Source organism: Etheostoma spectabile, chromosome 22, assembly GCF_008692095.1.
Source record: "Etheostoma spectabile isolate EspeVRDwgs_2016 chromosome 22, UIUC_Espe_1.0, whole genome shotgun sequence".
Classification (NCBI taxonomy): Eukaryota; Metazoa; Chordata; class Actinopteri; order Perciformes; family Percidae; genus Etheostoma; species Etheostoma spectabile.
Window position 1 is genome coordinate 13192626 of NC_045754.1, and position 26718 is coordinate 13219343.

General features: G+C 40.2%; 2 protein-coding genes across 2 annotated transcripts in view; both read left to right on the forward strand.

Annotated features, from left to right (window-relative positions):
- Nucleotides 1–8134, forward strand: part of prex2 (phosphatidylinositol-3,4,5-trisphosphate-dependent Rac exchange factor 2) — an 88855-nt gene extending 80721 nt beyond the window's left edge. Inside the window, exons 39-41 of the mRNA XM_032504416.1 lie at nucleotides 1576–1678; nucleotides 4839–4906; nucleotides 7100–8134. Coding sequence (XP_032360307.1) covers nucleotides 1576–1678; nucleotides 4839–4906; nucleotides 7100–7145 — 217 coding nt within the window. The 3' untranslated portion in view covers nucleotides 7146–8134. The remainder of the gene's footprint in view (nucleotides 1–1575; nucleotides 1679–4838; nucleotides 4907–7099) is intronic.
- Nucleotides 8135–8428: 294 nt separating this feature from the next.
- Nucleotides 8429–26718, forward strand: part of c22h8orf34 (chromosome 22 C8orf34 homolog) — a 63493-nt gene continuing 45203 nt past the window's right edge. Inside the window, exons 1-3 of the mRNA XM_032504180.1 lie at nucleotides 8429–8902; nucleotides 25647–25791; nucleotides 26012–26143. Of these exons, the coding sequence (XP_032360071.1) occupies nucleotides 8834–8902; nucleotides 25647–25791; nucleotides 26012–26143 (346 nt within the window). The 5' untranslated portion in view covers nucleotides 8429–8833. The remainder of the gene's footprint in view (nucleotides 8903–25646; nucleotides 25792–26011; nucleotides 26144–26718) is intronic.

The window sequence follows — 26718 nt, forward strand, 5'->3', positions numbered from 1 at the left end:
CTCCACAAAAACCATTAGAGAGGAAAAGGGAGAGTTCACTATCTGACAGCAAAACAGAAACGATAGCAGAGAGGGAGAAAAGTATCAAAAGCACAAAGCTTAATACCACACTATAAGGCACTAACTCGCTTTTTATTCACTACAGTCAAATTTCAGAGTAGGTATTTTTCAGATTTAGGTGTTTGGACCTATCTCTGCTCCTCTCCTTTCTGCCATTCTTTCCCTATCTTTGTGTTTGTCGCTGTCTTGTTTCATCTCATTTATTAGATTGGACTCTGGATGGAACAAAGAGTGTAAATGTGACATGGGCTGGAACAACATAAAACAGATGGGTATAAATCACCTCACACTATCTCACCAGCCATAATGAAAAGGGAAACCTTCATCCTTCATCCTGCTCCAGCTGACGAGATATTTAAAGATCCTCTGTGGTTGAAAATATTTCCCCTTCCTTTATCGGTTTGGGAAGCTCAAAATGGGTGCTTAAAAATATTCTGGGGTGGCCTGCAAAAGGACAGTATTTCGCAATTCTCTACTGGGGTATTGTTTGGCACATACTGGATATGATTACTGAGTTCATTACTTTTATCACATTATGTTACACTGTCATGAAGTTGTGCAACCAGAACACAAGGGGATAAATCTTGCTCTGATTGACTCAAAGTAATGGCTTCTGGCAGCAATAAGTTCCTCATCGCACATCTGCTCCTTTTTTTACTTTTATTTTTTAAAGTTTTAGTCAGTCAGTGTGAAACCCTACTATGAAAAAGGGAGATATTAAACAAACTTCTCATACTTCTTAGCAGCCCCATGGTAATGTTACTCAAGAAAACCGAGCCTGGCAGCCTTGGGACGTTGGACAGTTCAATTTGCAGTGAAGAGGCCCTGGATCGATATACTAGTACAGCTTGTTATCATAGAAAGGTCACTAGCAGCCTTGACACCTGTCACAAGCTTTCTAAGGTTTTAGCCACATGCTTGCTTGCTTGCTTGCTTGCTTGTGTGTGTGTGTGTGTGTGTGTGTGTGTGTGTGTGTGTGTGTGTGTGTGTGTTCACTGTGAGTGACATTTCAGTGGCAAGTAAAATAATTCATTTGCGAGCAGATGAGCGATGTTATAGCAATTACAAGAGGAGCAAAATGTGCACATTTCTGGGTGAAGCCCAGAGTTTGAGTTTGCCGTGCTTTTGTCTTCAGTTGATGTTTGTTTCATTCTCAGATCCCACTTTCAATCTCTGTCTGTTGCAAGGACTACTGTCATTGCAATGAAAGCATGTTGATAGAGGGATTTGACTCAGTGAAGGTGTTTATTGTCATTATTGCATTGATGTACTGTGTCAAGCACATACTGTATATGTCTGTAGCATGTATGAAATGGAAACATAAATAATTATGCTTTTGGCAAAATGGAATTGTATTTCCCACACTGAATCAACAATATAATAACAATATTATAGGAGGAACAATATTTCACATTATGATTATTCAGCATAATCAATTCCCGTGGTGAGAATCTGATGAATATGCAGGCAGAGAGCATACAAGCTTGACCTTATGTATTCGTCTCTGACCAACAGCTGCACCTTGAGTGTGACACTGGAGCAGGCCATCCTGCTGGCCCGAAACCACGGCCTGCCTCCTCGCTGCATCATGCAGGCCACTGACGTCATGAGGAAACAGGTATGTTTTACACACACACGCACAACACTGCTGTGTACGGAGCTTCTCTCTTTATTTCTACTAAGCCTCCTGTTAGTACTGCTGCAGTCTTCTGCTGCTACTGTCCCCGCGGTGACATTTTTCTCATTTGGAGTGAAATTGTGTTTCAATCCACAGCGCAACCTCTGCATCCAAAATCATTAGATAAACTGTATGCTTCATTTAGTCAAACGAGGCTGCCAAAACAGTATTAGCAATGGATTTTAAGGGTGCATATAGCCATTTTAGCTTTCTTGGTCATTGTTGGATTTCACTCAGATTATTACTGCAGGCGACAAGTATATTTTTGGGTGATGAAAGTGTTTGCAGCTGTCCCAAGCAAAAAAAATGTATCTCTGCTCTTGTCTTCCCCTGTTTCACCCCTATATGATTTCAATCTTATTAGATATGCATTCACCGCAACCATAATATGAATCTGACCAAATGAGGCAGTGAAAAAAGAGTGATTACAAAATGAACATATTTGGGAAGGAGTCTGGAGCTTGTTTGTTTATTCACATGTGTATTTGGACTCAAGGGAAGGAATTCACATTACGTTCTCAATGCGTACACATTTGCACTCCACAAAAGGCTCCAGCCATGACCGGATCGTGGCCCATACCTCAGACAGTCATTAGAAGTTCTGCGAGAGGTGGTAATATTGCTGTTTGCAGTGAGAGGAGAGGTTAGTTGAGAGGCTGAGATCCTGTGGGAGGAAAAGCATTTCATTTCTGCACTCAGAGAACTGGGCTACCAGCCAGGAGGATGAAACTCTGTGCATTGTGTGACCTTGGGTACTACTGTATGTGGCTGGAAAAAATCCATCTTGTAGAAGGAGTAGTTTTAAATATTTATAATTGAATATGAAAAGTTGCAGGTATGGAAAGTCCATCTATCTATCTTGTTTGCTTCCAGGTAAAACAGTACTTTTTACTTGGTATCATTTTTGGTATCACTTGGTATACATCATCAGACATTTTCTGCATCATCATTGACCTAGACGCCACTGAGAAGACGTGTGTGTGTGTGTGTGTGTGTGTGTGTGTGTGTGTGTGTGTGTGTGTGTGTGTGTGTGTGTGTGTGTGTGTGTGTGTGTGTGTGTGTGTGTGTGTGTGTGTGTGTGTGTGTGTGTGTGTGTGTGTGTGTGTGCGTCCTTGACATCAGCTTATGAATCTGTTGAGTATGACTATCACACAGGGTTTGGATGAAGCCTTTTCCCCCCCTCACTAAATTGTCATACTTTCTGACAAAAAGGTAATCTGCACAGCATCCAGTCCCAGCAGGCGACATCCATCAAGCCCAGACGACCTCTTTCACAAATGGGATGCATGAGTGATTTGGGCAAAATGGGTCCAATCACAGCTTGATTTGTACACTTCTGCACAGCAGTTTCCAATATTTGGTCTGTATAAAAGAGTGTGGAAGAGTGTATATATAATTATCTAAACTAACTTAAGAAGATAACTCATGGTGTCACCTTTTTTGACTTTATTTTCCCATAGTTAACTTTTTTAGTTAACTGTTTTTTTATAAATGCTAGGAAATGTTTTTCAACCTACAAATCCAGAGAAAACCTGGTAGATCAAATGAAGTCAACTAGATTTAACATTTCCTCGCTGGTAATATTTATTTCACTTTCTCATTGATTAGATTAATTAATTAAAGCCTTAGCAGAATAATACGTTTCAGTTTTACGTAGATGCAGAGACATCATTTATTCAACGATCAGCTACCAGGTTGATCGGTTATTAAGTAATGCAGAGATGTGAAAATATTAATTAATACAAAATACATGTGTGAGCAAATTGGTGCTTCTTAACAAGCAAGGAACAACTCTGCACATATTTGCTGCTTCTTGGACAGCCATATTTAAATCATTTGTCCTATTTTGTCCAATATATATTTTCCTCTACTGTATGTGTGCTGTGTATTTTTTTCCAAGTTAGCGGCATGGCTCTACGGACGGCAGTGTTGTTTAGTCAGTCGGTCAGTCATTTTGTCTGTTGGTCGTTGATCCACCACTTTGGTCCAGACTGAAATATCTCAACAACGTTTGGATGGATTGCCAAGAAATGTTGTACAGACAGCCATGGTCCTGAGAGGCTAAATCCTAAAGACTGCGAATGATCCTCCGACTTTTCCTTTAGCACCATTGACCTTTAATTTGACCAATACTTAGGTTTACAACCTTTAGACTATTATTTTTGTTACTTCCTTGGGAGCCACTTCTAAGAAAAAGTTTCATTGTCTTGTAACGGAAAATCTGAAAGTTCTTCTTTTTTTTTGTTTTTTTATAATTCTTTTGGCATCATCAGATATTCATTTTTGTTTCAGAGACTGTAGGTACATAAACAACGTTCAGCTTGTTTATATAACTTTAAAAGAGTTTTGTCACTTACTCATCTAAGTTACTTTTGGGTGCTGTGTCCTTTAATGACATTGGGGGCATCTCTGTCTGGAGGCATCAGCATGGATGGCTGTGATAGGCATCGAGTAATTGCTGATGCTATCCCTTAGTCTGAACGGGGCAGACAAACAGCAGAGTTGTAACTGAGAGGTCAGCTGATGCACTTTAGGCCAGTTGCTCCCCCTCTGCTCAAAGAGGGGATGCTGATGACCTCTTCGGAGAATGATTTGATTGTAGTCTTTTTGCTTGTGGGCATGCGTCATAGAGGAAGAGAGGGTGTATATGTGAGTGCAGGTGTTTGTGTCTCTAAATTAAGAGGCAGAGTTGCTTTCTACCCCTTTAACATTTGTGCATCTGCCGACAGCCAGCAGACATTAGCAAGCAGACATACTCCTGACTAGGTACAATCTAACTCTGTCACATACCATTCATCATCCAAATCCCTTACTACTTACTTTTATTTCCTTACAAAGACTATTCTGCATGTGGTCTTTTGCTAACACAGTAAAAAAAGGACATATACCAAAGATAAACCGCACACAGCAGCTGTAGTGGGGGGGGGGATGTAATGCAGCCATGGTGGTGTCCACTCATAGCTCATTTGTGGGCCGACTTTTAAAACGTGTTTCTTGTGTTTTCACTCTTAATTTTTTTTTTCTTTGCTCCTAATTATGGATATTGCATTTCAACTTGATCCATGATGTTATGTACAATTGATGCCTGTTTGTCTTGTAGGGAGCGAGAGTTCAGAATTCTGCAAAGAATCTGGGAGTGAGGGATCGCACACCTGCATCAGTCCCAAGGTAAAGCTGCATCCACATCCTGTTTATGCAGGGCAACATCTGCATAGCAAATGTAGGCCTGACACATTTTTTCTCATACTCTGAGCAAAAACAATTCCACCTTGGTACACTTACACACACCAACTTTCCAGTTTTACTCTATATATATATATTCCGAAGGCTTTAATAAAGCGGTTTGTTCATATATCATTCATAGCCATTTTTTACTAAAAAACTTGCCAACTCTTTTTTATGGCTGTTGACGGTATTTTCCGATTTATGGAGTGATAAGTAGAGATATGAAAAATCCTGTCTGTTGAAAACATTTGACTCTAATATGTCAACAAAATGAAAAACGTCTGTTTTTACCCCGGCATTATTTAATGTTCATTTTTCTGTTCTGGAAATGTATCCAAATAAGTGCGTTTTAAATATGACAATGCAATTGCATAGTCACATGCAATTTCCGAAAACATAATACAAAAAATAATTGTCTTAATAAAATTACGGTAATCACCTAGGGAAGTTTCATGGTTATATCAATTTGTACATTGTACATTTTTTACCCTATCCACGTGTAGTTTCTTGCCTTAAATGATCATAGCAAGCTCTGCATGTAGTATCTCATTAACTACAAATCCCATACATTACATTACTGCTGGCCATTTTTAAAGCATAGTTTTTTGAATGATTTCCCACTTTCCAGGCAGCCATTTGTTTCTATTAATTTAACTTGGGCATTAAAATCAAATTGCAGAAATAGATAGATATATGATTCCTCAGTTAGCATTAAGTCACTTTTATATTAGTTCAAAGTTTCTTGTTACATGGCAATGCCATTTCGGGCAGGGACCGCTGGATTTTCTTACTTGATGGTGCTTTCAAGGACTCTTTGACTGTGTATGGACAGGGCTTGTTTGGACAGTTTGCAATAGGGCTGGCTCTGTTCTGGACATGGCTAATTTTTGATAGAGGTCAGCTGACTGAAGCTAGAAAGGACAGAAAATAAGCAGTAGGAAAGACAAACAGAACACTTTTATTTTACTTCTAGTACTACTTTCCAGGTTTAAAATGCCGGATGCTGAAGCTTACTTGAACATACCATTGAGAACTTTAAAAAAGCCTCTATAATTACTCCACTATGTGGAAATAGCATAAACCAAATGTATATATAAATAAAGTGGTCTAAGTGTTCCATGAAAGGTATAAAAGCAGTCGAAAATGTGTGTTATACTTTTGCAAATAGTCAGCAGTTATATATAGATTTTTTCCTCCAAAACATGGGAATCTACAATGGCTACTGTAGTTAGTGTAATTCAGCTTTTCAGAGGTGTATGTATTTGTAAAGTACTGTAGTACTGTGTATGTGCTTTTTGTGCAGGACTTGGGCCAAGTGGTTCCATTAGAAGGGAGCTTCCTGCACTCAGTAGCCTTAAGATGAGGACAAGGACCGCCTCAACCATTTGGCTGTGACATATAGGCTTTTGTGTGACAGGCAGCCCTTTTGAACCTTTTAGTGAAATTGACAAATACAATTAAGTGGCGGGATGATTAGTGTTGAGACATGTGGTTGGAGAGCAAAACTGCTGCACTCTCAGTATAGGTTCATGTCATAATTGTTGTGGTGTAACTGACTGCTGCAGAATATGGAAGTGTGCTTTGTGCATCATGAGACATGCTGCTTGTTGGCTAATCTGTAGATGAAAGGGGACAGTAACATTATTGTGAGTTTACCCTGCAGTCATTTCTTATCAAGACCAAAATATATGTGAGTGGTGCAATCGATTATTTAAACTGCTGCAGTGCTGTATTAGGATGCATGCAATACATCTAATTGTACTGAACATTGCACCATGCATATGGCTTCTGTACATTTTAGAAGTCATATTTTTAAAAACTACCATCATGAATGCTACCAAGCTATAGTATATAAAGTTAATTTTGAATCAACGCGTCAAGTAAAAGTGTCATTTCTGCTGTTTGAACGTAATGTTGTTTGACTTTGTAGCACAAAGCTGGATATGGGCTGCTAATGATAATTATTTTTCAAGTGCTGACAGTTTTCTCCGTAAGACTGCAGCCTTAATTTCTGGGTATACTTCCTTTGCACCAAAGACCTGTTGCCAAGAAGTGACATTTCTCAACAGATCATTGCTTAGTGTTCACCCTCTATATAATTAAATGCTATTTTGCGTTGTATGTTCCTCTGATTAGGTTGTACAAGCTGTGCCAACCTCCCCCCCCTGATGGTGACCCATAATAAACTGCATTCATGAACATGCTGGAGATGCTTTGAGTCCTCCCTCCAACCATGAAGGATCACCCTAATAAAAGACAGTTATTGGGTCCATTTTATATGTCCACAGTAGCTGCCTGATGTGTAAATAGAATTTTAAAACCGTAAATAGTATTTTTAATACTTTATATTTTTCATTGTTGTACTTTATACATATTTTGAGTTTTTCTTTTCTCCATATAATGCATCTGACAAGACAATGACTCAGTGAAAAAAAGACGTATACCCTGAGAATGCAGTTCAATTAGCCCAATGAAATGAAATGAATCCCATCAGTTTACTGTCTGCATATTATTGGCTAAAATTATGTTTGTTTTCATGAGGAACATTTGCATGTCATGTTATCAGTTTAATTTGCATATAAAATAAGCAAGATAATATTGATGAAAACAATATTTGACTTTGTATCATGTTCACAATAACCAATAATTTCTTTGCTTCTCTTCAACTCTGACTATGCTTTATCAATTATCTCAGTATTGGATAACCATATGAATGTGTGTTTTGTACGTTCCTTAACGTGTTTGCTTGTAAATATACAAATGAAGTGTTTGAATTTGACAAAAGAATAATGCCCTTGTTCCCGTTGTGTTTGGATTACATGCATGCATGTGATTGTTTTCAATGGTTTATCAGTATTAACATATAACAGGTTTGTGGAGGTAGAGCTATGAGATATATTCTTTTATTTCACATCAACAGTACTCAGGATTAAAGTGTCACTCTGTTACTTATTTGATGTATCATTGTAGATTAATGTCTAGCTCACTACTATGCAAACAAACAAGTGGTAATAAACTGCACCAATAAGCTCCTTAGTGCTTCCTATACTGTATGTCTTTGTTACATCCATGTAAAAATTGTTGATTTTTGCTGCAGATTTTCTTTGAAAACACTACAAAAATGTAATGTATACAGAATGTAAACCATATATTAAAACTGATAACAATGGATAGAGATTGGGAATGACCTTTCTTTATATGCCACCAACCAATTGATAAATGTGTTAAAATACTTCAATATGGTCCCTTGGTAACCATTTATTTTGGTATCTCACTCTGTGCCCTTTTCTTGTTTACTCACTGTTTTGCTGTTTAATTGTTAAATTAATTACAGGTTTAAAAAATAAAATAAAAGGACTTGTTAAACTTTCAACTTTGCTTCCGGTTAGCAGAATGTACTGCACCTGCGTTAATTGCGGTCAGTGCACGTGCACGTATACCGTACAGTAGGTACCGTAGGCTACAGTAGCCATATGCGGTGAAACTCAGAGGGCAAGGCTGAGCCCGCGGATAAATGGGAGTGGCGGTAGCACCGTTAACTGCTGGTAGCCAGTGAGCGGAAGATTTGTAGTCTCTGTCACCGAGCTGCCCTGCTATTGGCTATCACGGGGAAGCTGCCGCCAGAGAATCAGTGAGGCGACAAACTGGGACTGGTCCCGGGCTGAGTCTCCACAATGAGCCGGGCTCATAGCCGCCTGCTCCACACTTGACGCAAACCGTCTGAACTTAACGTGGCTCCGCTGCAACCACACCACACTTGGGACATTTTGCATATTTTAGTCGCCGAGACGCTTTTTGAAGGACAACTGACACCGCCTCATCTTGTGCTTTTCTTCTGTTAAATCTCTTGCGAGGCACAACCGTTTCTTCATGGCGTCTCCACAACAGTCAAGAATTCAGTCGTATCTGGAGAAGAATAAAATCGGACCCTTGTTTGAGGTGAGTGAGTGCACGAATGAAACCAAGAACTCTGAAGTTGTTGGCGACCAATTTAAAGGACCAGTGCTTTACCCTAGACTGCATTAATCTACTTTTATATTGTGCCTAATGATGAGCGCACATCTGCAATGTGAGCTCTCACACTGGAGTAAGCGAGGATAAATTGAACTGGGTTGTTACTCCCTACACCCCGTACACATGCACTGTAGATGTTAAAGCAACCGGCTAGTAAACCATATATTTCTATTTATTTATTTCTAGTCCTGAAATCCACTGTGCGCCGTCTATGAGATACTGTAGTGAAACATGTATTGGTTGCTGTGTTTGCCCCTGCATTTCCATGCTCAGCCTTTCCATCTGTAGCCTACCATGCTGCTGCCTGACTCGACATTGTTACAGTTAGTTGAAGTCTTGGCCACTCAGAGAAGCCAGTTGTAATTCGTATTGCACAGCAGGGTTGGCTTTACTCTGCGTTCTGCTACAGTGGACACAGCCTAACTACCTGCCAGTTTGTCAGTTAGGGATCTGTGTTCATCCCGCCGTATTCTCAGTGTGGCATCAGATCAACCCAGGGGAGAGTATGACTTCATCCTCTGCTATTGGACTTATTGCTGAAAGCAGGACCACACAGGTGTGTGAGGCGTTATCAGAGTAAAGATGGAAAGACAGACGTAACTGGCTTTTTGCCTGAGATGCAGCAGATCTGTGTCTTGCTAAAGACTGGGAAAACAACTGTATTATCACCATGAAATACAAGCCTGTGGATACAGTACTGTAGGATGATGTGTACTGTATTTATGGCACAGCAATATTCACATGCACATGTGTTTTGCAAAGTGCTGACATTTCACTTCTGTGCTTCGGTTGGATGTGTAGTAGCACACACAAACACGGGCTGCATGTAAAACAGATGTAAGAGCAGCAGTGGGGCTTGTTTCAGCACCGTGGACAGAGACTCGTGACGAACATGCATTTGGCCAGCGATGAAGACAGGAGATCTTATTGTGAGGCCACAGCAGTCACTGGGGCTCAACTGCACAACAATAGTCCTGTGTGTTCTCTCTGTTTATTTTTCCTCCCTCCATCTTCCTCTTCCACCTGTCTCCTCATCTGTTATCCACCTCACTTTGTGTTTCTCTTTATCCTCGGCTCTTTGGACAATTTAATACGTTCTCCTGAATGTGACCATTGAAGATGATTAAAGCAAAGTGTTTAAAGATGATGCTTGTTATAGAACCCCTGTGCTCCAAAGATTAATGAGCCTATATGGTAAAGCTTTTACCGGCTATTGCAACCTAAAGTGTGCCCTTAAGGCCAACACAGTCAGATAATTGCTTGAGTTGTTCAGTGTTTAGACTGTCAATGGTGAAATGTGAGGCTGCGTTTTGCAGTTTTGATTTTTAGGTGACACTGGCAGCTTTGGAAAGGTAGTAAGAGAGAGGTGGAGTAAGAGAAGAACGTATGAACCCTCACCTGGGTCTGCCAATCTCCTTATGAGAAAATGATTTAGCTGCTACCTTGGTGTTGCGCATGAGAAGTTTTGGCCATTTCATTGTAGTCCCAAAGAAAACCCACCCATGTGCATTCAGTTGTGAAGAAACAAGCTTTTCTTTTCATGAGACAAATCCAGGAAGAGAGATCGGAATTCTTCTGGTAATTTTCTTTTTGATCACATTTAGAGAATTGGCACAGCAGCAGAAGTAGTACTACAGCTGTTCTGCTACGCTGCTTAAAGCAAAAAAGAGCTGAAAATGTGATTGCTATTCAAACATGAATACAACAATGGGGAAGCGTGTCTGTTAAATGTTACAAAACAATTTCCAAATTCAAGAGCACAATGTAGAAATATAAGTGCGGGGTGCCTGGGTAGCTCACCTGGTAGAGCAGGCGCTCATATGCAGAGGTTTACGCCTCGATGCATCGGCCGCGGGTTTGACTCCGTCCCTGGGGCCCTTTGCTGCATGTCATTACCCCCCTTTCATGTCTTCAGCTGTCCTATAAAGAAAAAAAAAGATCTTTAAACAAAAGAAATATAAGTACAGTTGTTACAAAGTATTTTACAATACGAAACACAACATTGTGGCAATGTGATGGTCTAAAATAAGGATTTGGGGCTTGAACTGAACCAAAACCGATATCATTTCAATATTTAAGGAATGATGGTAATTAGTAGTGATTTACATTTTCTAGAAAAAAATAAATGGATCGTCTTCCACTGATCTGGTTGGTTTACATGTGAGCAGGAAAACCATAATCACTCTTAGTGTTATTTATTGAAAAGGTTGTCTTTCTGGTTTATTTTTGCTGAAATGCATTTAATTTCATAAGTGTACATGTATGTAATTCAGTATCTTGTATGCTATTAGTGTATTCTTTTACTTCTTGTTGTGTAAAGACCACCTTGATGTAAACATCTTTTACCCCGAACTCTTCTTCCTCTTCATTTCTCCCTCATCTGCAAAGCCCCATCTCTTCTTCCTCAGACCCAACACATAGCTGCAGCATTAAACTGTGTAACAGCGAGCGGGGGTTCATTTACTCACTCTGATGAGACACAGCTTATGATTTGCCACCAAATTGATTCCTCTCCTTCGCTAATGACATGGTTGTTTTGCAGAGACAGCAGGCTGAGTCAACATCGTCAGAATATTCTCCAAAACGTAAAGCAGCCTTTCATAATAATTGAAGTAATTGAACTCCAGATTATTGTCAGCCACTTGCCTATTTTGATAAATTGATATTCTTTTAAACACCTTCTCTTTTCCAATCAATTAACAGTTTTAGTGTAGTGGGAGTTTTTACATTTTTTTTTTGTGTTGCATCAAGAATTGTAGTCCTTATAGGCAATAAAGCAAGCTGAAGGCCATATGTTTAGGATCCTTTGTTACACTTTGTTTAATACACATCTTGAAAAGATACAGCGAGAAGGTGTGTTACCTACTGCAACATATTAAGGATAAAGGTTCCCCTTACCTGGCATTTGCCATGGAAACCGGATCACCTCAATCATATGAAAGAATATAGATTCCTTTAATCTTTCTTTAATCATAGAGGATCTTTAGGATCTATCCATAGTTTCCTGACCTCTAAACTCATGTAACATGACCAGTAGGTAAAAAAGACTGGGACAGACTAAGACAGACTGGGTGCCTGGGTAGCTCATCTGGTAGAGCCAGGCCATATACAGAGGTTTATTCCTTGATGCAGCGGCCGTGGGTTTGATTCCGACCTGCAGCTCTTTGCTGCATGTCCTTCCCCCTCTTTCCCCTTTCAGGTCTTCAGCTGTCCAATGAAAATAAATGCCTAAAAATGGCCAAAAAAGAGCAGTCTTTGCTGCCTTTAACAGCAAACGGTGTATAAATGTTCTCCCTGCTGTGGTCTGTCAATCATATCTTAGGTGATATAAGTGTTCTGATGGAACGGGAACTTATGGATCATGTAAGTGTAGCCTCGACCAGAAATGTCACTGGATTGAACTCTAATTGGTGTAACAGTCAAATTTTGAATAATAACTATTCTGTGGTAGAATTGGCATCATTGTTCCAAGTCTTGGCTTTCTCCTTTTTAATGACTTCAGTAGCTTGAATATAATATCTATTATTAAATGAGTATTGGTCTCAGCTTGGGGGTTGTTATGATTACTTGCTGACACTGATGAAGTACTGAAGGAGTGTTAAACTGGATCTGATTTATTAAATAGAGAAAGAATGTAAAATACAGTGAGGCTCATAAAACATTAATGCATCAATAATCCATTTAATGACTTTCATTTCATTTTCTTTTTTTCATGTGTATTTAAATTTATTTTTTGAGACATTTTGTGTAGTTACAGCCTCACATTTCCACATAGAAGAATGTTAGAGATTTTAAATCTATAAAAGGGAAAACAACTGAGCACTGACTGGTGTTGAATCTGCACTCGATTTCAGCCAATGCCTTGTGGCGGAATTTAAATCAGTGAAGCTGCTCTGTTCCTACTGGTGGTGTTGCTACTTATAGTAAAGGTAAATGACTTTGCTTCTCCCTGTAGATTTCTTTTCCATCCATGAGGAAAAGTTCCACTCCAACCTGCTCAGCTGCGTAGTGTTTCTAATCTGCTGTGCTCAGGGTCTCGGTAGTGCAGCAGCCGTGCAGTACTGTATAGAGGTCAGTCAGACAGGCAGACAGGCAGGACGTGGACACCAACACACGCCCTCTCTGACTTATTGATCCACTCCCTTAAGAGGTCATTTATTGGACTTGGTGTGATTCCTTTTTTAAGCTATTTTCACCTTTACAGTAGAAGCAGCATGCTCTTCCTGTCTCAGTGAAACTATCATTTCTCTATCCATATAACTTGTTTTAGTATGTTTTCAATCATTTGATCTGCCTCAGTGATTGATTATATTGTTTATATACGAATTTTACTGACCTGCATTCACTATAATTCCTATACCGCTTTAGATAAAAAGCAGGAATTGCACTCAATATATTGTTGACCTTTTGAAATGCATTAACAGACACGCACAAGGAGAGAGGTTCAGTAATGCATCATGAAGAATCCATCAGAGGTCTTATTACATCTACAAACACACATGGAAACATTTCTGTCTGACAGGGTAACTTTGTCATTGCCCACACATCAGGTAATAATAACTCCGCAGTTCCATATCAGTTGTGTGTCATGTTGTTATTTTGTTGATGTTTTACTATTCAAAGAGAAACATCTGCAAAACTAGGTCAGTTATTACCAGAATAATAATGACCATTTGATATTACAGTCCAGTATGAGAAGTGAGTTTTTTTTATCATGCTACGGAGCTCAGTGGAATGATAAAGGCAGTTGTATCACCTTACACAGCATAGTTAAATCCATTGATCAAGAAATGATTTATACTCTTGTTTATCATCCATTTGTATGCTTGTGGGTTATTATTGCATATATGTGCATCTAAACATAGATGTTCACTCTAATTTTAATTTTAATATTGTATCAAAAAGCTGTAAAGGCTTGCTGAAAGTCAATACAATCAATTTAGTGAAAAATGATTTGCAATTTCCCATGGCACTTTTGTTATGGCACCATGTGAAATTTGAAATGCAGCCTTTCACTTTTGTTGTCTGTAGGGAAGGGCAGCAAAGACCGTAGAATTTATATTTAGAAATCAACACCATCAAAATTCAGAGGAGAAAAAGAGTTTGGGATTGGTTTAACTCTAAACACATAGTTCCAGACAAACACAGCCACAATCTTCATCAAATCCATTTTTATTCATTTTTCAGATACCACTATTTGTTTAGAGACATTAATGACTTGACATGGCAGACGTCTGGTTGTGCATGGGTTAATAGAGCTCTCATTCAGGCTCAGTCAGAGTAATTGCCACAAGACAGGCAGCTCAAGGCCATGATGGTCCGGGGGGAGTACAAGAAGGGGTGAAGAGAGAAGGCAAAGGATATCTGCGAGATTAGGCAGTGAGACGATGAGTGATGAAGTTCAATATGAGGAAGATTTAGAGCGTGCAACAACGTCAGGTGAGGGCAGTGAGTGGGTATGGAAAGAGAAAGGGAGCGTGTGTGGTAGTTACGGTGCATGCTAATAAAGTTATCCTGTCCACTAATAGCCTGAGGATGCTGATGGCTGACTGCTGTGTTGTATTGATAGTCATGCTGGTGGTGTGGGGGAGCCGATCATCTGATCTGTTCAGCTTGTGACTTATAACTGTATGTGTGTTTGTCCTAGGAGGGATCCATGTGTGTCTATGCACATGTATACAACTAAAGGCCTTAAATCATTTTTAATATAAGTGATGGGGGACAAAATCCACAGTCATCTGTGCTTTTTAAACTTCCGTTGTAGCCAATATGAGGCCTAGGCGGTCTGAGTTAAACAAATCAAGCAGGTATGAATTAACTTTGTGCGTCCCTGGACAGTGTTTCCTTGCATTTTTATACAGAACAAAGACTTTGGATTTTGTCCCACATCTCTTCCATTAAAATGGCTTTAAGAGGGGATCTCTGCACAGCCAGAGACAGTTACAGTGTTCTCCATATGCACATGGCCATGGGCACGTGAGTATGGTTGTAAGATGGGAATTCATCCTTCATGGCCTAGTTTTGATTGGTTGCAGTGGTGCCTGAATCGAGGAATTGCTTTAGCCGTAATTCTTTAAAAGAATGTACTTTATCGTGTAATAAAGTCTAAGTTATTTCTCTTGTCGGATGTTTTATTCGTCACCGTCATGCTTAAAAAATATATTAGATATGCAGCACTTCATAACTCACTGACCAAACCAGCAGAGCTGTAACAGAGTTTATAGGACTGTGACTAATGGTTGTTTTCATAATTAGATTATTTTATTAATGATAATAATGTTGTCTATATGATGTGAGAAAGTTCAATACATCAAATGGAAGTATATAACAACGTTTATTGCACTGATGAAAGCTGGGCGTTTAGACCCCATCAATGTGAAGCACCTTCAAGATGATATCAAGATGATAGCAAAGGATTGGGTGTAGCATAGACGCTGTAGGTGGTGCAGTACAGCCTGCAGGCAAATGATGGAAACTATCTGTTAAATCTCCTGGAACAATCCTGAAGGTCATGGTGGTGATAGGGAGGTGGCAGAATTGTAATGATATTTAAAGAGTACAGTTTGGCCCCAAAGATCATTGGTCAGATATGTAGGTAAGCAGCAGTGACGGACAACATTAGAGTGAGAAGAAGTAGCAACAACGTGAGACAAAAGCTCTTCCCTATTGGCAAAGCTGCATTGTGTACTTGTTTAGACCAACAAACAATCCAAGACCCAACATTTTAAGAATATTAAGCATTTTCAGTCTATGTGAAGAAATTGTGGTCGATACATTTTTTTTGTCTACTAATTATATTGTGAGTCATTCCCCCCCTCCAACTTCCCCACCCCCAGGTGACATTGCCTCTCCCACAGTCTCCTCTTCCGCATGATGCTCTTGTCTGCCTGCTTATTCAAGGTCTGGATCTCTTCCAATGGTCTCTCTCTCTCTCTTTGTCTTTCCTCATGTTCACCTAATTGGCTCATTCCCCATCATTCTCTTTTTTCCAATAATGACCTCTTTTTGTATATGAAGCACATTGGACTGACAGACGTGACCTTAAATACCGTCATATGACTTTGCATCCTCACATTTCCTTGACAAACATTAGGCAAATCAGTGGTAGTCTGTGGCCAACAGGGACATGGAGCCCTCTTGGAAGTCTTGATAGAGGCAAGGCAAGGCAAGGCAAGGCAAGGCAGCTTTATTTGTATAGCACATTTCAGCAACAAGGCAATTCAAGTGCTTTACACAAAATCAGTTAAACAGATAACACACTTAAAACAGTTAAAAATCACAAGCATTAAAAACCGGTAAAACACATGAATACATTTAAAACAAGAGAAACTAAAAAACAAGAATAAAATTTACAGTGCAGCATAAAATTTAAAGAAATGATTAGTCATTTAAGAAAGGCAGCATCAAATAGAAAGGTCTTCAGCCTTGATTTAAAAGAACTGAGAGTAGCAGCGGATCTACAGTTTCTGGGAGTTTATTCCGATATGGGAGCATAGAATGAAGCTGCTTCACCCTGTTTAGTTCTGACTCTGGGGACGAAAGCAGACCTGTCCCAGATGACCTGAGAGGTCTGGGTGGTTCATAGTGTAGTAGCAGATCAGCAATATATTTTGGACCTAAACCGTTAAGTGATTAATAAACTAGCAAGAGTACTTTGAAATCAATTCTTTGAGACACAGGAAGCCAGTGTAAAGACTTCAGAACGGAGTGATGTGATCCAGTCTCTTGGTCTTAGTGGGACTCGAGCAGCAGCGTTCTGAATCAGCTGCAGCTGTCTGATTGATTTTTTGGGAGACCTGTAAAGCCCCGTTACAGTAGTCAGTCTACTGAAGATAAGGCATGGACAAGTTTTTCCAAATCCTGTTGACACATAAGTCCTTTAACCCTTGATATATTCTTAAGGTGATAGTAGGCTGACTTTGTAATTGTCTTAATGTGGCTGTTAAAGTTCAGGTCGGAGTCCATGACTACACCAAGATTTCTGGCTTTGTCTGTTGTTTTTAACATGTTGTTTAAGCTGAGCGCAGACTTTTAATTGTTCCCTCTTGCTCCAAAAACACCACCTCAGTTTTTCCTTCATTTAATTTCAGAAAGTTCTGGCACATCCAGCCGTTAATTTGTTCGTGCACTTAGTCAGTTTTTGTATTGGACATCCCCTGGCGATAAGGTTATGTAAATTTGTGTGCGTCCGCAAACTATGTAACTTATTTTGTTTTTCTCCATAATCTGAGCCAGTGGAAGCATGTAGATGTTAAACAGAAGAGCCCCAGAATGGAGCCGTGCGGAACTCCGCACGTCATATTTGACGCTCAGATGCATAATACCTATAGACACAAAGTAATCCCTATTCTTTAGGTAGGATTCAAACCAGTTTAGTACTGAGCCAGAAAGCCAACGCAGTTTTCCAATCGGTCTAGTAGTATGTCGTGGTCGACCGTGTCAAATGCAGCACTGAATCAAGTATACTAAGATTGAAATTTTGCCATTATCTGTGTGTTAAGTGGATGCATTAAAGACTTGACAAGAGCCGTTCAGTGCTGTGGGTGGTCGGAAACCCGACTGAAGGTATCAAACTGTTGCTTAGTGACGAAATGGTTGAGTTGTTGAAAAGTACTTTTTCAATGATTTTACTTAAAACGGAAGTTTTGATATTGGCCTATAGTTGCTCATTAGTGACTTGTCTAGGTTGTTCTTTTTTAAGAGTGGCTTGATTACTGCAGTTTTCAGGGCCTGTGGAAAGATACCTGAAAGAAGATTGTGTTCACAATCTGTAGAAGATCAGAAGTCAACAATTGGAAACATTTTTGAAAAGTCCCTTGGTAGAACATCAAGGCAACAGGTCGAGGTTTTCAGATGTTGAATAATGTCCTCCGGTTTGTATGGTTGATCGTGTGAAATTCTGTCATATTGGAACTATTTTTGTTGAACCTGTGACAACACATATCCTGGACTTGATGGGGCACTGACTGTTGTCTAATCTTTTGAATTTTGTCTTTGAAGAAGGAGGCAAAGTCATTGCAGGCCTTGGTAGATAAATTTCAGATGCTACTGGTACTGGAGGGTTTGTTAACCTATCCCGTAGCAAACAAAGCACGGAATTATTATTGTTTCTAGAGATATAATATCAGAGAAAAGACCTTCTGCATTCCTCAGTTCCAATTATAATGCGAAGTCTCTCTTTAGAGTTTATAATGGACCAGGGATTTGTTTTTCGCCACCTTCGTTCAGCTTTCCTACACCTCTCTTTTTTCTGTTCTCACCAGTAGCATTTCTCCATGGAGATCTTTTCTACCAGATACAACTTTGACCTTAGTGGGAGCAATGGCATCAATAACATTTGTAATTTTACAGTTGAAATTATCTACAAGCTCACTGACTGATAGCCCGAGAGGGCTGGTGTGGAGGAGAAAAGCTGTATAAATGTTTCACTGGTGTTTTCAGTGATACCGTTTTCTGTTCTTGTTTGGACACTTTTGGGCACAGAGATAGTGCCGTTAAAGAAAACACAGGAATGATCTGAGAGAGCAACGTCAGTCACCACAACCTTGGAAATGTTCAGACCTTTGGAGACAATCGTCCAGAGTGTGCCCCTTATTGGGGTGGGCTCCGTCACATGCTGAGTCAGTCCATAGTTCTCAAAAACCAACACAGCTCTTTGGTCCCCCTGTCTGGGGGCTGTCAACTGAATGTTAAAATCACCCGCAATGATTACACAATCAAAGTTAATGCAGTAATAGACAGCAGTTCAGTGAAGTCATCATGAAGGTTGCACATATATTGGTGGCCTGTAGATATTTAGAACATCGCTTGAGGGGAGAATCTTAATTGAAGAGCAACATATCAAAAGAAACAAAATTTCCATAACATATTTGCGTACAGTGGAATGAGTCATTAAAACAAATGGCGACTCCACCTCCTTTCTTATTCACTCTATTCTCACTCATAAAACTGAAGTTAGGGGGAGCTGACTCGATGAGAACAGCAGCGCTGTTATTATGGTCTAACCAGGTTTCAGTTAAAAACATAAAATCTAGATTGTGCTTAGAATAAAATCATTGATTAAAAATGATTTTCCTGCCAAACCTGACGTTTAGTAAGCTATGTTAGTTGGTTTTCATTTTTTGGACAGGCGTAGCTGACGGGAATGGATGCTAAATTTGTCAAGTTTGCAGTTAAGTGCTTATTCACCATTCTTTTCCTATTACCTATCACAACAAATTGAGGAAGAATTGAATCCACAGGGCCCGGGCTTGTCTTGAAAAGGTCATTATGTACACTAGTCCTGCAGCCAAGGCCCGCACATATCAGATAGTGCTTGCCAGATTTTGCACACAGCGTCCTTATCAGTCTGGGGGGAAGGAGTTTTCTGACATCCTGGTATGTGTGCTTGGCGTTTTACTTTTGCCCGGGGTTGAGCCATGGGGGTAGGAAGGGTGCATAATTGATGGGGGAAATAAGGGAAAGGTGTTTGTGGAGACATCATAGTAGAGACAGCGATGAATCCCAGAAGTTCGGGGTTGGGAAGGTTTGAGGGGTGGGACGGGTGAAGAGGAGTGAGGTTTCGTGTCTCTGCTCTCTGTCTCCCATGGTCATCTTTGCACAGGCGGGGGCTGTGCTGGATCCTGCCGCACTTTGTTGTGTCTTCCTTTTGTTTTGTGACCTTGGTAAGGGAGCAGATGTGTAGCGCAGAAAGTAAAGCAATTAGAGGTGAACACTTACTCCTGGCTTGTAAGGGAGTCTATCTGCTTTAAAAAGATGTCTGCGCTCCCAGAAAATGTTTAAATTGTCAATGAACTTCAGAGAGTGGACGGTACATTCAGTTGAAAGCCATTTGTTTAGTCCCAACAGTCGGCTGAATCCTCATCTCCTCTTCTGACTGACGTATAGGACCACTGATAAACACATTTGCGCTTAGGGGGGTGACTGTGGGCAGGTTCCCTAAAGTCCAGTTTCAGCAATTCAGACTGTTGCTTTACAACATCATTTAGAGCTGTTGTTGTATTTCAATTTTATTTACACAAGGACAAGTCTAAAGTAAAGAGCTAATCAGAGCCACAGCGCCTGAGTTGTTGCTATGTTGATTGAGTTTAGTTGTTACCTGCAGAATATTCTGCTGGTAACACTACCTTCACTCATACAGTTGACGGACACAGTTGTCTCGTCTCAGTAGTTTGTAATACATCCAGTCGGGAACACAGACATCATAGACAGCTGGCTCACGCAGAGTATGTGGTGGCTTAGTGTCTCCTCACATCCAGACAACCATCTATAGCTCCAACAGTTTAACGGCTAAAGTGGAAATTCAGCAGCTTGACCAGGTTGACCTGAAACAAAAAGCGCAAAGCTTACACTTTACATACATGAAAAATAATCTAAAAATACTCAAAAAGTTTGACAAATGTTTTAGAATGACATATAACAAGGATTAATAGCAACAGTGTCTAACACAGGTATAAAAGGTCAAAAGTGCAAGTGCATACATATCAGATGGAATATGTGGAAGGATATTAACATACTGTGCAGATTAACTAAGTGATGTATTTCAAAGACTATTTCAGCTTTCTTTAGACTCTGCGGTTGTCCCTGATCTGTAGAAGACTTCATCATTCTTTTTCCAAAGATCAGTAGACCTAATCTTAATGCCTATAGCATTGTCATTTCTAGTAATAAAAAACCCTAAAGACTGTTGATGTAACCAGACCAGTTCTCGACCCCTGGAGTTTGCGTATGAGCCTGGGAGAGGTGTTGACGATGCAAAGTTATTTCATCTTTACTCTGTAAAGGACATTTAGAACCAAAAAGCATTCCAACAAGTGCATCCCATGCTGTACATTCAAAACACTCTCTAAGGACCTCAATTTTATTCTCCATCCAGACCTATTGTTTTAGTCACTTGTTTCTTTGTCTGAATAACTGGTCTTGTTTACCTAATCCAATATAACTTTGGATGCATTATTTTCATTTGCCTGGGGGTGGATGTACACTACCGCAAATACAAGTTGCAGGAATTCTCTTGGTAAGTAATACAGGCAAAGAGACATTCAGCATTTCAATGTCAGCCTCACATACTGTCCCTGTGCAACTACAGACTTACACCACTTTCTGTATATGAATAGGCGGACGCCACCCCCATAGATCAGAATCAAAACCTCGACTGTCAAGCCATGTCTCTGTGAAGGCCGTGATACAAACATTCATATACAGTTGCAGATGGTAGCCATTTGCCTGTAGTTCATCCAATTTACTACATAATGAGTAAACACTTCACATATATATTACATATCACATACAGGTTTTCCGCCTTGTGGTGTTTTTCAACTGCCGTCAGCTGTCAGACAACTAAAAATTTCTTTATACCTCCTTCGATTCCCACACAAGAAATGTATCTTTTGAACCTTCACAGAAAGGGGTCTAGGGTTAAGATTAGATAATCACTCCATGAGGTTGGGAAGATTTGTTATACTGAAAAGGACACTTGAGCAGGATTTATCCCTATGTCCTTCAGTCTACCACCCATGTATCCTCTCCTTTTTCAACTCTTTTCCACTTTCAATTTGGGGAGTTTGTTTTGCAGGGATACAGGGAGCGTCAGTGAGAGTATCATGATTGTCATTGTCCTCGGAGCAAGTCCTTGAGAGCTTCCAAGGACACGGGTATCTCTTGGCTTGCTGACAGCTTGTCAATTACCGCCACCAAACCAAACTGCCAGGGGCACACGTATATCTGACCCTGAAAACAGATCTGCACAGATACGGACTGCATTTCTCAGTTACTAATGCTACCTGTTGGGCTGCTTATAGTGCACTGATGCAGAGGCCACCTTGCTATCTCTCTCACATACAAACAAATGCAATGGTTTTTCTGATGCAAGTCACTTTAAGCCAAATAGCATTATAGTCTACTTGTATATAGAATTCTCTTACTATGGTTCCCGTCAAAGAAAATATGAATACCAGTCAAACAGCATGGGTATAGCAAGCAAGACTCATGTTATTTAAAGCACCTCATTACCATAGAAAGTGAAGGTGTCGGATACGGTTACTTTGTTCTGCTGTATATGTGACTTATATAATGTATGCATATCCGCTGTGGTGATACAATGGGGCCGGATATATATAGATAGATAGATATGTCTGTGTATATAATGTGTGTGTATATATATACATATATATATATATACATATATATATATATATATATATATATATATATATATATATATATATATATATATATATATAAATGTATATATGTGTGTGTGTGTGTGTGTGTGTGTGTTTGTGTGTCCGCCTTTTGATGTTATTGGAGATGGTGGAGGACACAAATGGGTACATACATTAGCTCATTCAGCTCATGCAAAACACTCTACAGGAAGTGCAATCAATATATGTTGGCACAAGTTGTTTACAGTACAAATGTGGGCAGAATGTAGATATACCCACATGTACTGCCATTTCTTTAACAATCCCCAGAACCTACACCTATCATCATCTATCCATGCCCATCTGTCTCTGTAGTTGCGTGTGTGTGTGGGTGTGTGTGTGTGTGTGTGTGTGGGTGGGGGGGTTATCACTGGCAAACACAATCTGGAAAATTACCTCTCTGCAGTCCTCCATAAAAAGAACTGCACATCCTTCCCTTTTCCCCTTCCCCATAAAAAAACTATTAGGACTTGGAAATCCAGCAGGACTTAACAGGGTTCTGCTAGTTTGGCTTCCAGTATAATCTACCAAATTACAACCATCATTTATAGACCTCCTGTTGGTAGGTTAGTTAGTAAATAACCCACAGGAGCTACCAAGCAGTAATTACATCTTAGCATCGTTAGTGGTTTATAAATGCTAAACACAGGCTAAATCCTTCGCAGTTGTGAGGACAGACGCTTTACTAAACTCTTAGGCTACATCCACACTAAATGATCTTCATCCACACAAGCTCAATAGCAGAACTAATCTCTGTCTATATTAACACGTGTGACAACACATATCACATGACCATTTGCATATACTGAGCATGCGTTTGCGGGTGTAAACAGGAAGCAGATTGTCTAATGTTACTCTGCAGTTGAAAACCATGGATATTGTGTGCTGTATCTTCTCCTCCAGTACTTTTTCATATGGCTATTTCTCAGAAATAGCATATTTTTTCTTTCTGAAGAGCTTGTAGGTCGCAGGCAGAAATGCAAGGTTCTCCAGTCCTTTAGACCTGCAGTCTGCAGAGAAAAATTTCAACACACTCCCTGTTTGTCCATTCACATGCTGTTTGCTGCCAGAGCTGCTGTAGGCACTGGGGCAGGGCAGGAATGTCCCCCTGACCAATTACCTGATTAGCTTTCTGAGCACACAAAGCGCAGCCAAGGGTAGCCTGCTATAATCCACACATAGGCTACCTGTAGCCCTCCCCACCCCCAGCAACACATACAGATGCAGATATATGAGCATGTCCTCATGGGCAAATGCATATCAGCCACAAAGCATAGGGTTGCATGATTTGGTTAAGTTGCACAAAACTATGTATAGAGTATTGGGATTGTCACGTAGAAGCACATAGTACTTAAACACACTCACTCACTCACTCACTCACTCACTCACTCACTCACACTCATTGTATCCATATATTACTGCCAATTCACTGCAGTCTATTAATGCCATTTTTTGCTTCTCTGCAGTCGTCCTGAAGTCAGCCTCTGTTGCTCTGGCTGGCTTAAACTGGTCAAACAGAGTTCATCCTCATACCATATCATGCCAGCACACACAAACCCACTCACATACACAGACATATAGTCATTTAACTTCACATCTGCTTCAGGGGGACAGATATCCCCTACAGTACATCTGTGATAAAATAACAGTTTTGCCTGTTGTTTGTGGGGACTTGGCTTGGGAATCCGTAAGAACCAAGTATGACGTGTGGACTAGCAGTTGAAGAAGAGCCAGTTCACCTTCTATGCACATACAGTGAACTCATTGTCATGCTCAAGAAACCAATTTGAAATGATTCAAGCTTTGTGACATTGTGCATTATCCTGCTGGAAATAGTCATCAGTGGATGGGTACATGGTGGCCATAAAGGGATGGACATGGTCAGAAACAATGCTCAGGTAGGCCGGGGCATTTAAACGATGCCCAATTGGCACTAAGGGGCCTAAAGTGTGCCAAGAAAACATCCCCCACACCATTACACCACCACCACCAGCCTGCACAGTGGTAACAAGGCATGATGGATCCATGTTCTCATTCTGTTTACGCCAAATTCTGACTCTACCATCTGAATGTCGAGATCGAGACTCATCAGACTCTCCAATTTTGGTGAGCTTTTTTCCTATTTGTAGTGGAGATGAGTGGTACCCGGTGGGGTCTTCTGCTGGTGTAGCCCATCCGCCTCAAGGTTGTGCGTGTTGTGGCTTCACAAATGCTTTGCTGCATACCTCGGTTGTAACGAGTGGTTATTTCAGTCAAAGTTGCTCTTCTATCAACTTGAATCAGTCGGCCCATTCTCCTCTGACCTCTAGCATCAACAAGGCATTTTCGCCCACAGGACTGCTGCATACTGGATGTTTTTCCCCTTTCACACCATTCTTTGTAAACCCTAGAAATGGTTGTGCGTGAAAATCCTAGTAACTGAGCAGATTGTGAAATACTCCGACCGGCCCGTCTGGCACAAACAACCATGCCACGCTCAAAATTGCCTAAATCACCTTTCTTTACCATTCTGACATTCAGTTTGGAGTTCAGGAGATTGTTTTGACCAGGACCACACCCCTAAATGCATTGAAGCAACTGCCATGTGATTGGTTGATTAGATAATTGCAATAATGAGAAATTGAACAGGTGTTTCTAATAATCCTTTAGGTGAGTGTAAGTCAGCGTCTGTTGCTGTGACTCCCTATGTGCTTTCCTTATCTTCTTCCTCCTGCTACTTTTCTTTCTCACTACTTTTTCTTTCACATCAACTTTGCACACTCTTGTCTCTCTTGATAACCAGACTGTAAAGTTAATGATGTTCACCAACAATTTTTTTTAAATAATCTCTTCCTTTAAAAATCTCCTGGTAGGAATGAAATAATGGTGTCCTTCCCCTCATCTTAATAACTTTATTATTTTCAACACTGAAATCAGTCCTGATCTGTCTGTCTCTACATTTGTCCTTTTGTCCAACAGGCTCAATACTGTTTGTTGGATGGTGTTTGCTGGATTTCTAAAACATCAGGGGAAACTCTGTCTTCGTGCTTTATGACACTATTTTAAAAAAAAAAGCAGACCAAAGGCTGCAGTGTTTGTTTACTTGTTTGTCCTTGTGTCTTGACTGACTGATCTGATTTTGATAGAGCTTGCTGACATGCTTGTTACTAATTGACACAGAAGGGGAGTGCCCCTATCTTTTGGGACGTAGTGTTGCCTTGTTTGCCTTGGCAGTCTTTTTTAGGATATTGACCTTTGGTGTAGAAAATTCCTGAAACTACATTGTAAATAAGGGGCTTATCTCACCATGTTAGTTACCCTCCCTTGATAGTGAAGTCAACTACGATATAAGACTTATAATGTTTGTAGGGATGTATTTTCTTTCTCCACTTCAGCATGGTGGATACTGCGCTGGCCATGTGCTCGCTATCACCTTTTTCTATTGTCACTTTCATCTAACTGCTCTTTTATTTACTCTGCTCCTGTAGGAGTTGATGACCAAATTGATAACTGAGACTCCAGACCATCCAATCCCTTTTCTCATTGATCACCTGCAGACCAAGCAAGACAGCCCTGGCAAACTGCACAGAGCTCTCTCTGGCTCCGCAGCACTGTGGGCGCAGAGCTCCCCAGGTCGGTGCACACAGATATAAACATGCATAATGTACGCACACAAGCAGAATGATGTATTTTTCTTTGTACATACTCCTCCCCACAATATACAGTGTATGGTAAATAAAGACTCAAAGAGAGAAACCAGAGCTTGCAGAGTAAACTCGCCCTGCATTTATGCTTTCTAGAATTTACATAACAGGGCATTCTGAGGAGGAATTGTGACTATCTCTCCCAACAGAAAGCAAAAACCCTCGAAGGGAGAACAGCAACTATGAGAAGCCATGGCAAATTCACCCAAAGAAACCAAAAAAGTCCAAGAGCGACCTGGCTGTTTCGAGTATCTCTCCGCCTTCACCAGAATCCAAATCTTGTAAGTGTTTTGGACTCAACACTCACTCACTCACTTGTTGTATCAGTTGTATCCCAATTACACACTCCATTGACTTTAATCTCCATTTTTAATTTGATATAATTATACCTAATTAAAGTTAGTCACAGTGTATAGTCCAGCCCTGCAGATGAGTTCATTATAAAGTGCCACTTTTTACACACATGCTGCTGCACTGCTTCACATTCTGAAGATGAATTGTTCACAAAGTTCTTGCATTAATGCAGATAAGAAGATTTTTCTGGGGGTAACTTTTTTTTAGTTCTGTAATAAATTACTATAGCTGTGATGTTGGAATGAAGTATGACACTTGAGACAATTAGGCAAGGTCAAATAAGGAGCAAGCAGAGCCATAGACTACTTCAATAATTTAACATTGTACTCTGTCACTGCCAGACCAAGTCTATTTTAGGCCGCAGTCTGAGCATTCCGCACAATCAAGAGGAAACGGGGTGTCGGGATGAGTGCATGAAGTGGGTAGAAGGGAGAGGGAGAAGTCAGAATAAAGTAAGCGACACTCAGCACATCAAGGTGTACTGAAGTTCGGAATGTTATGA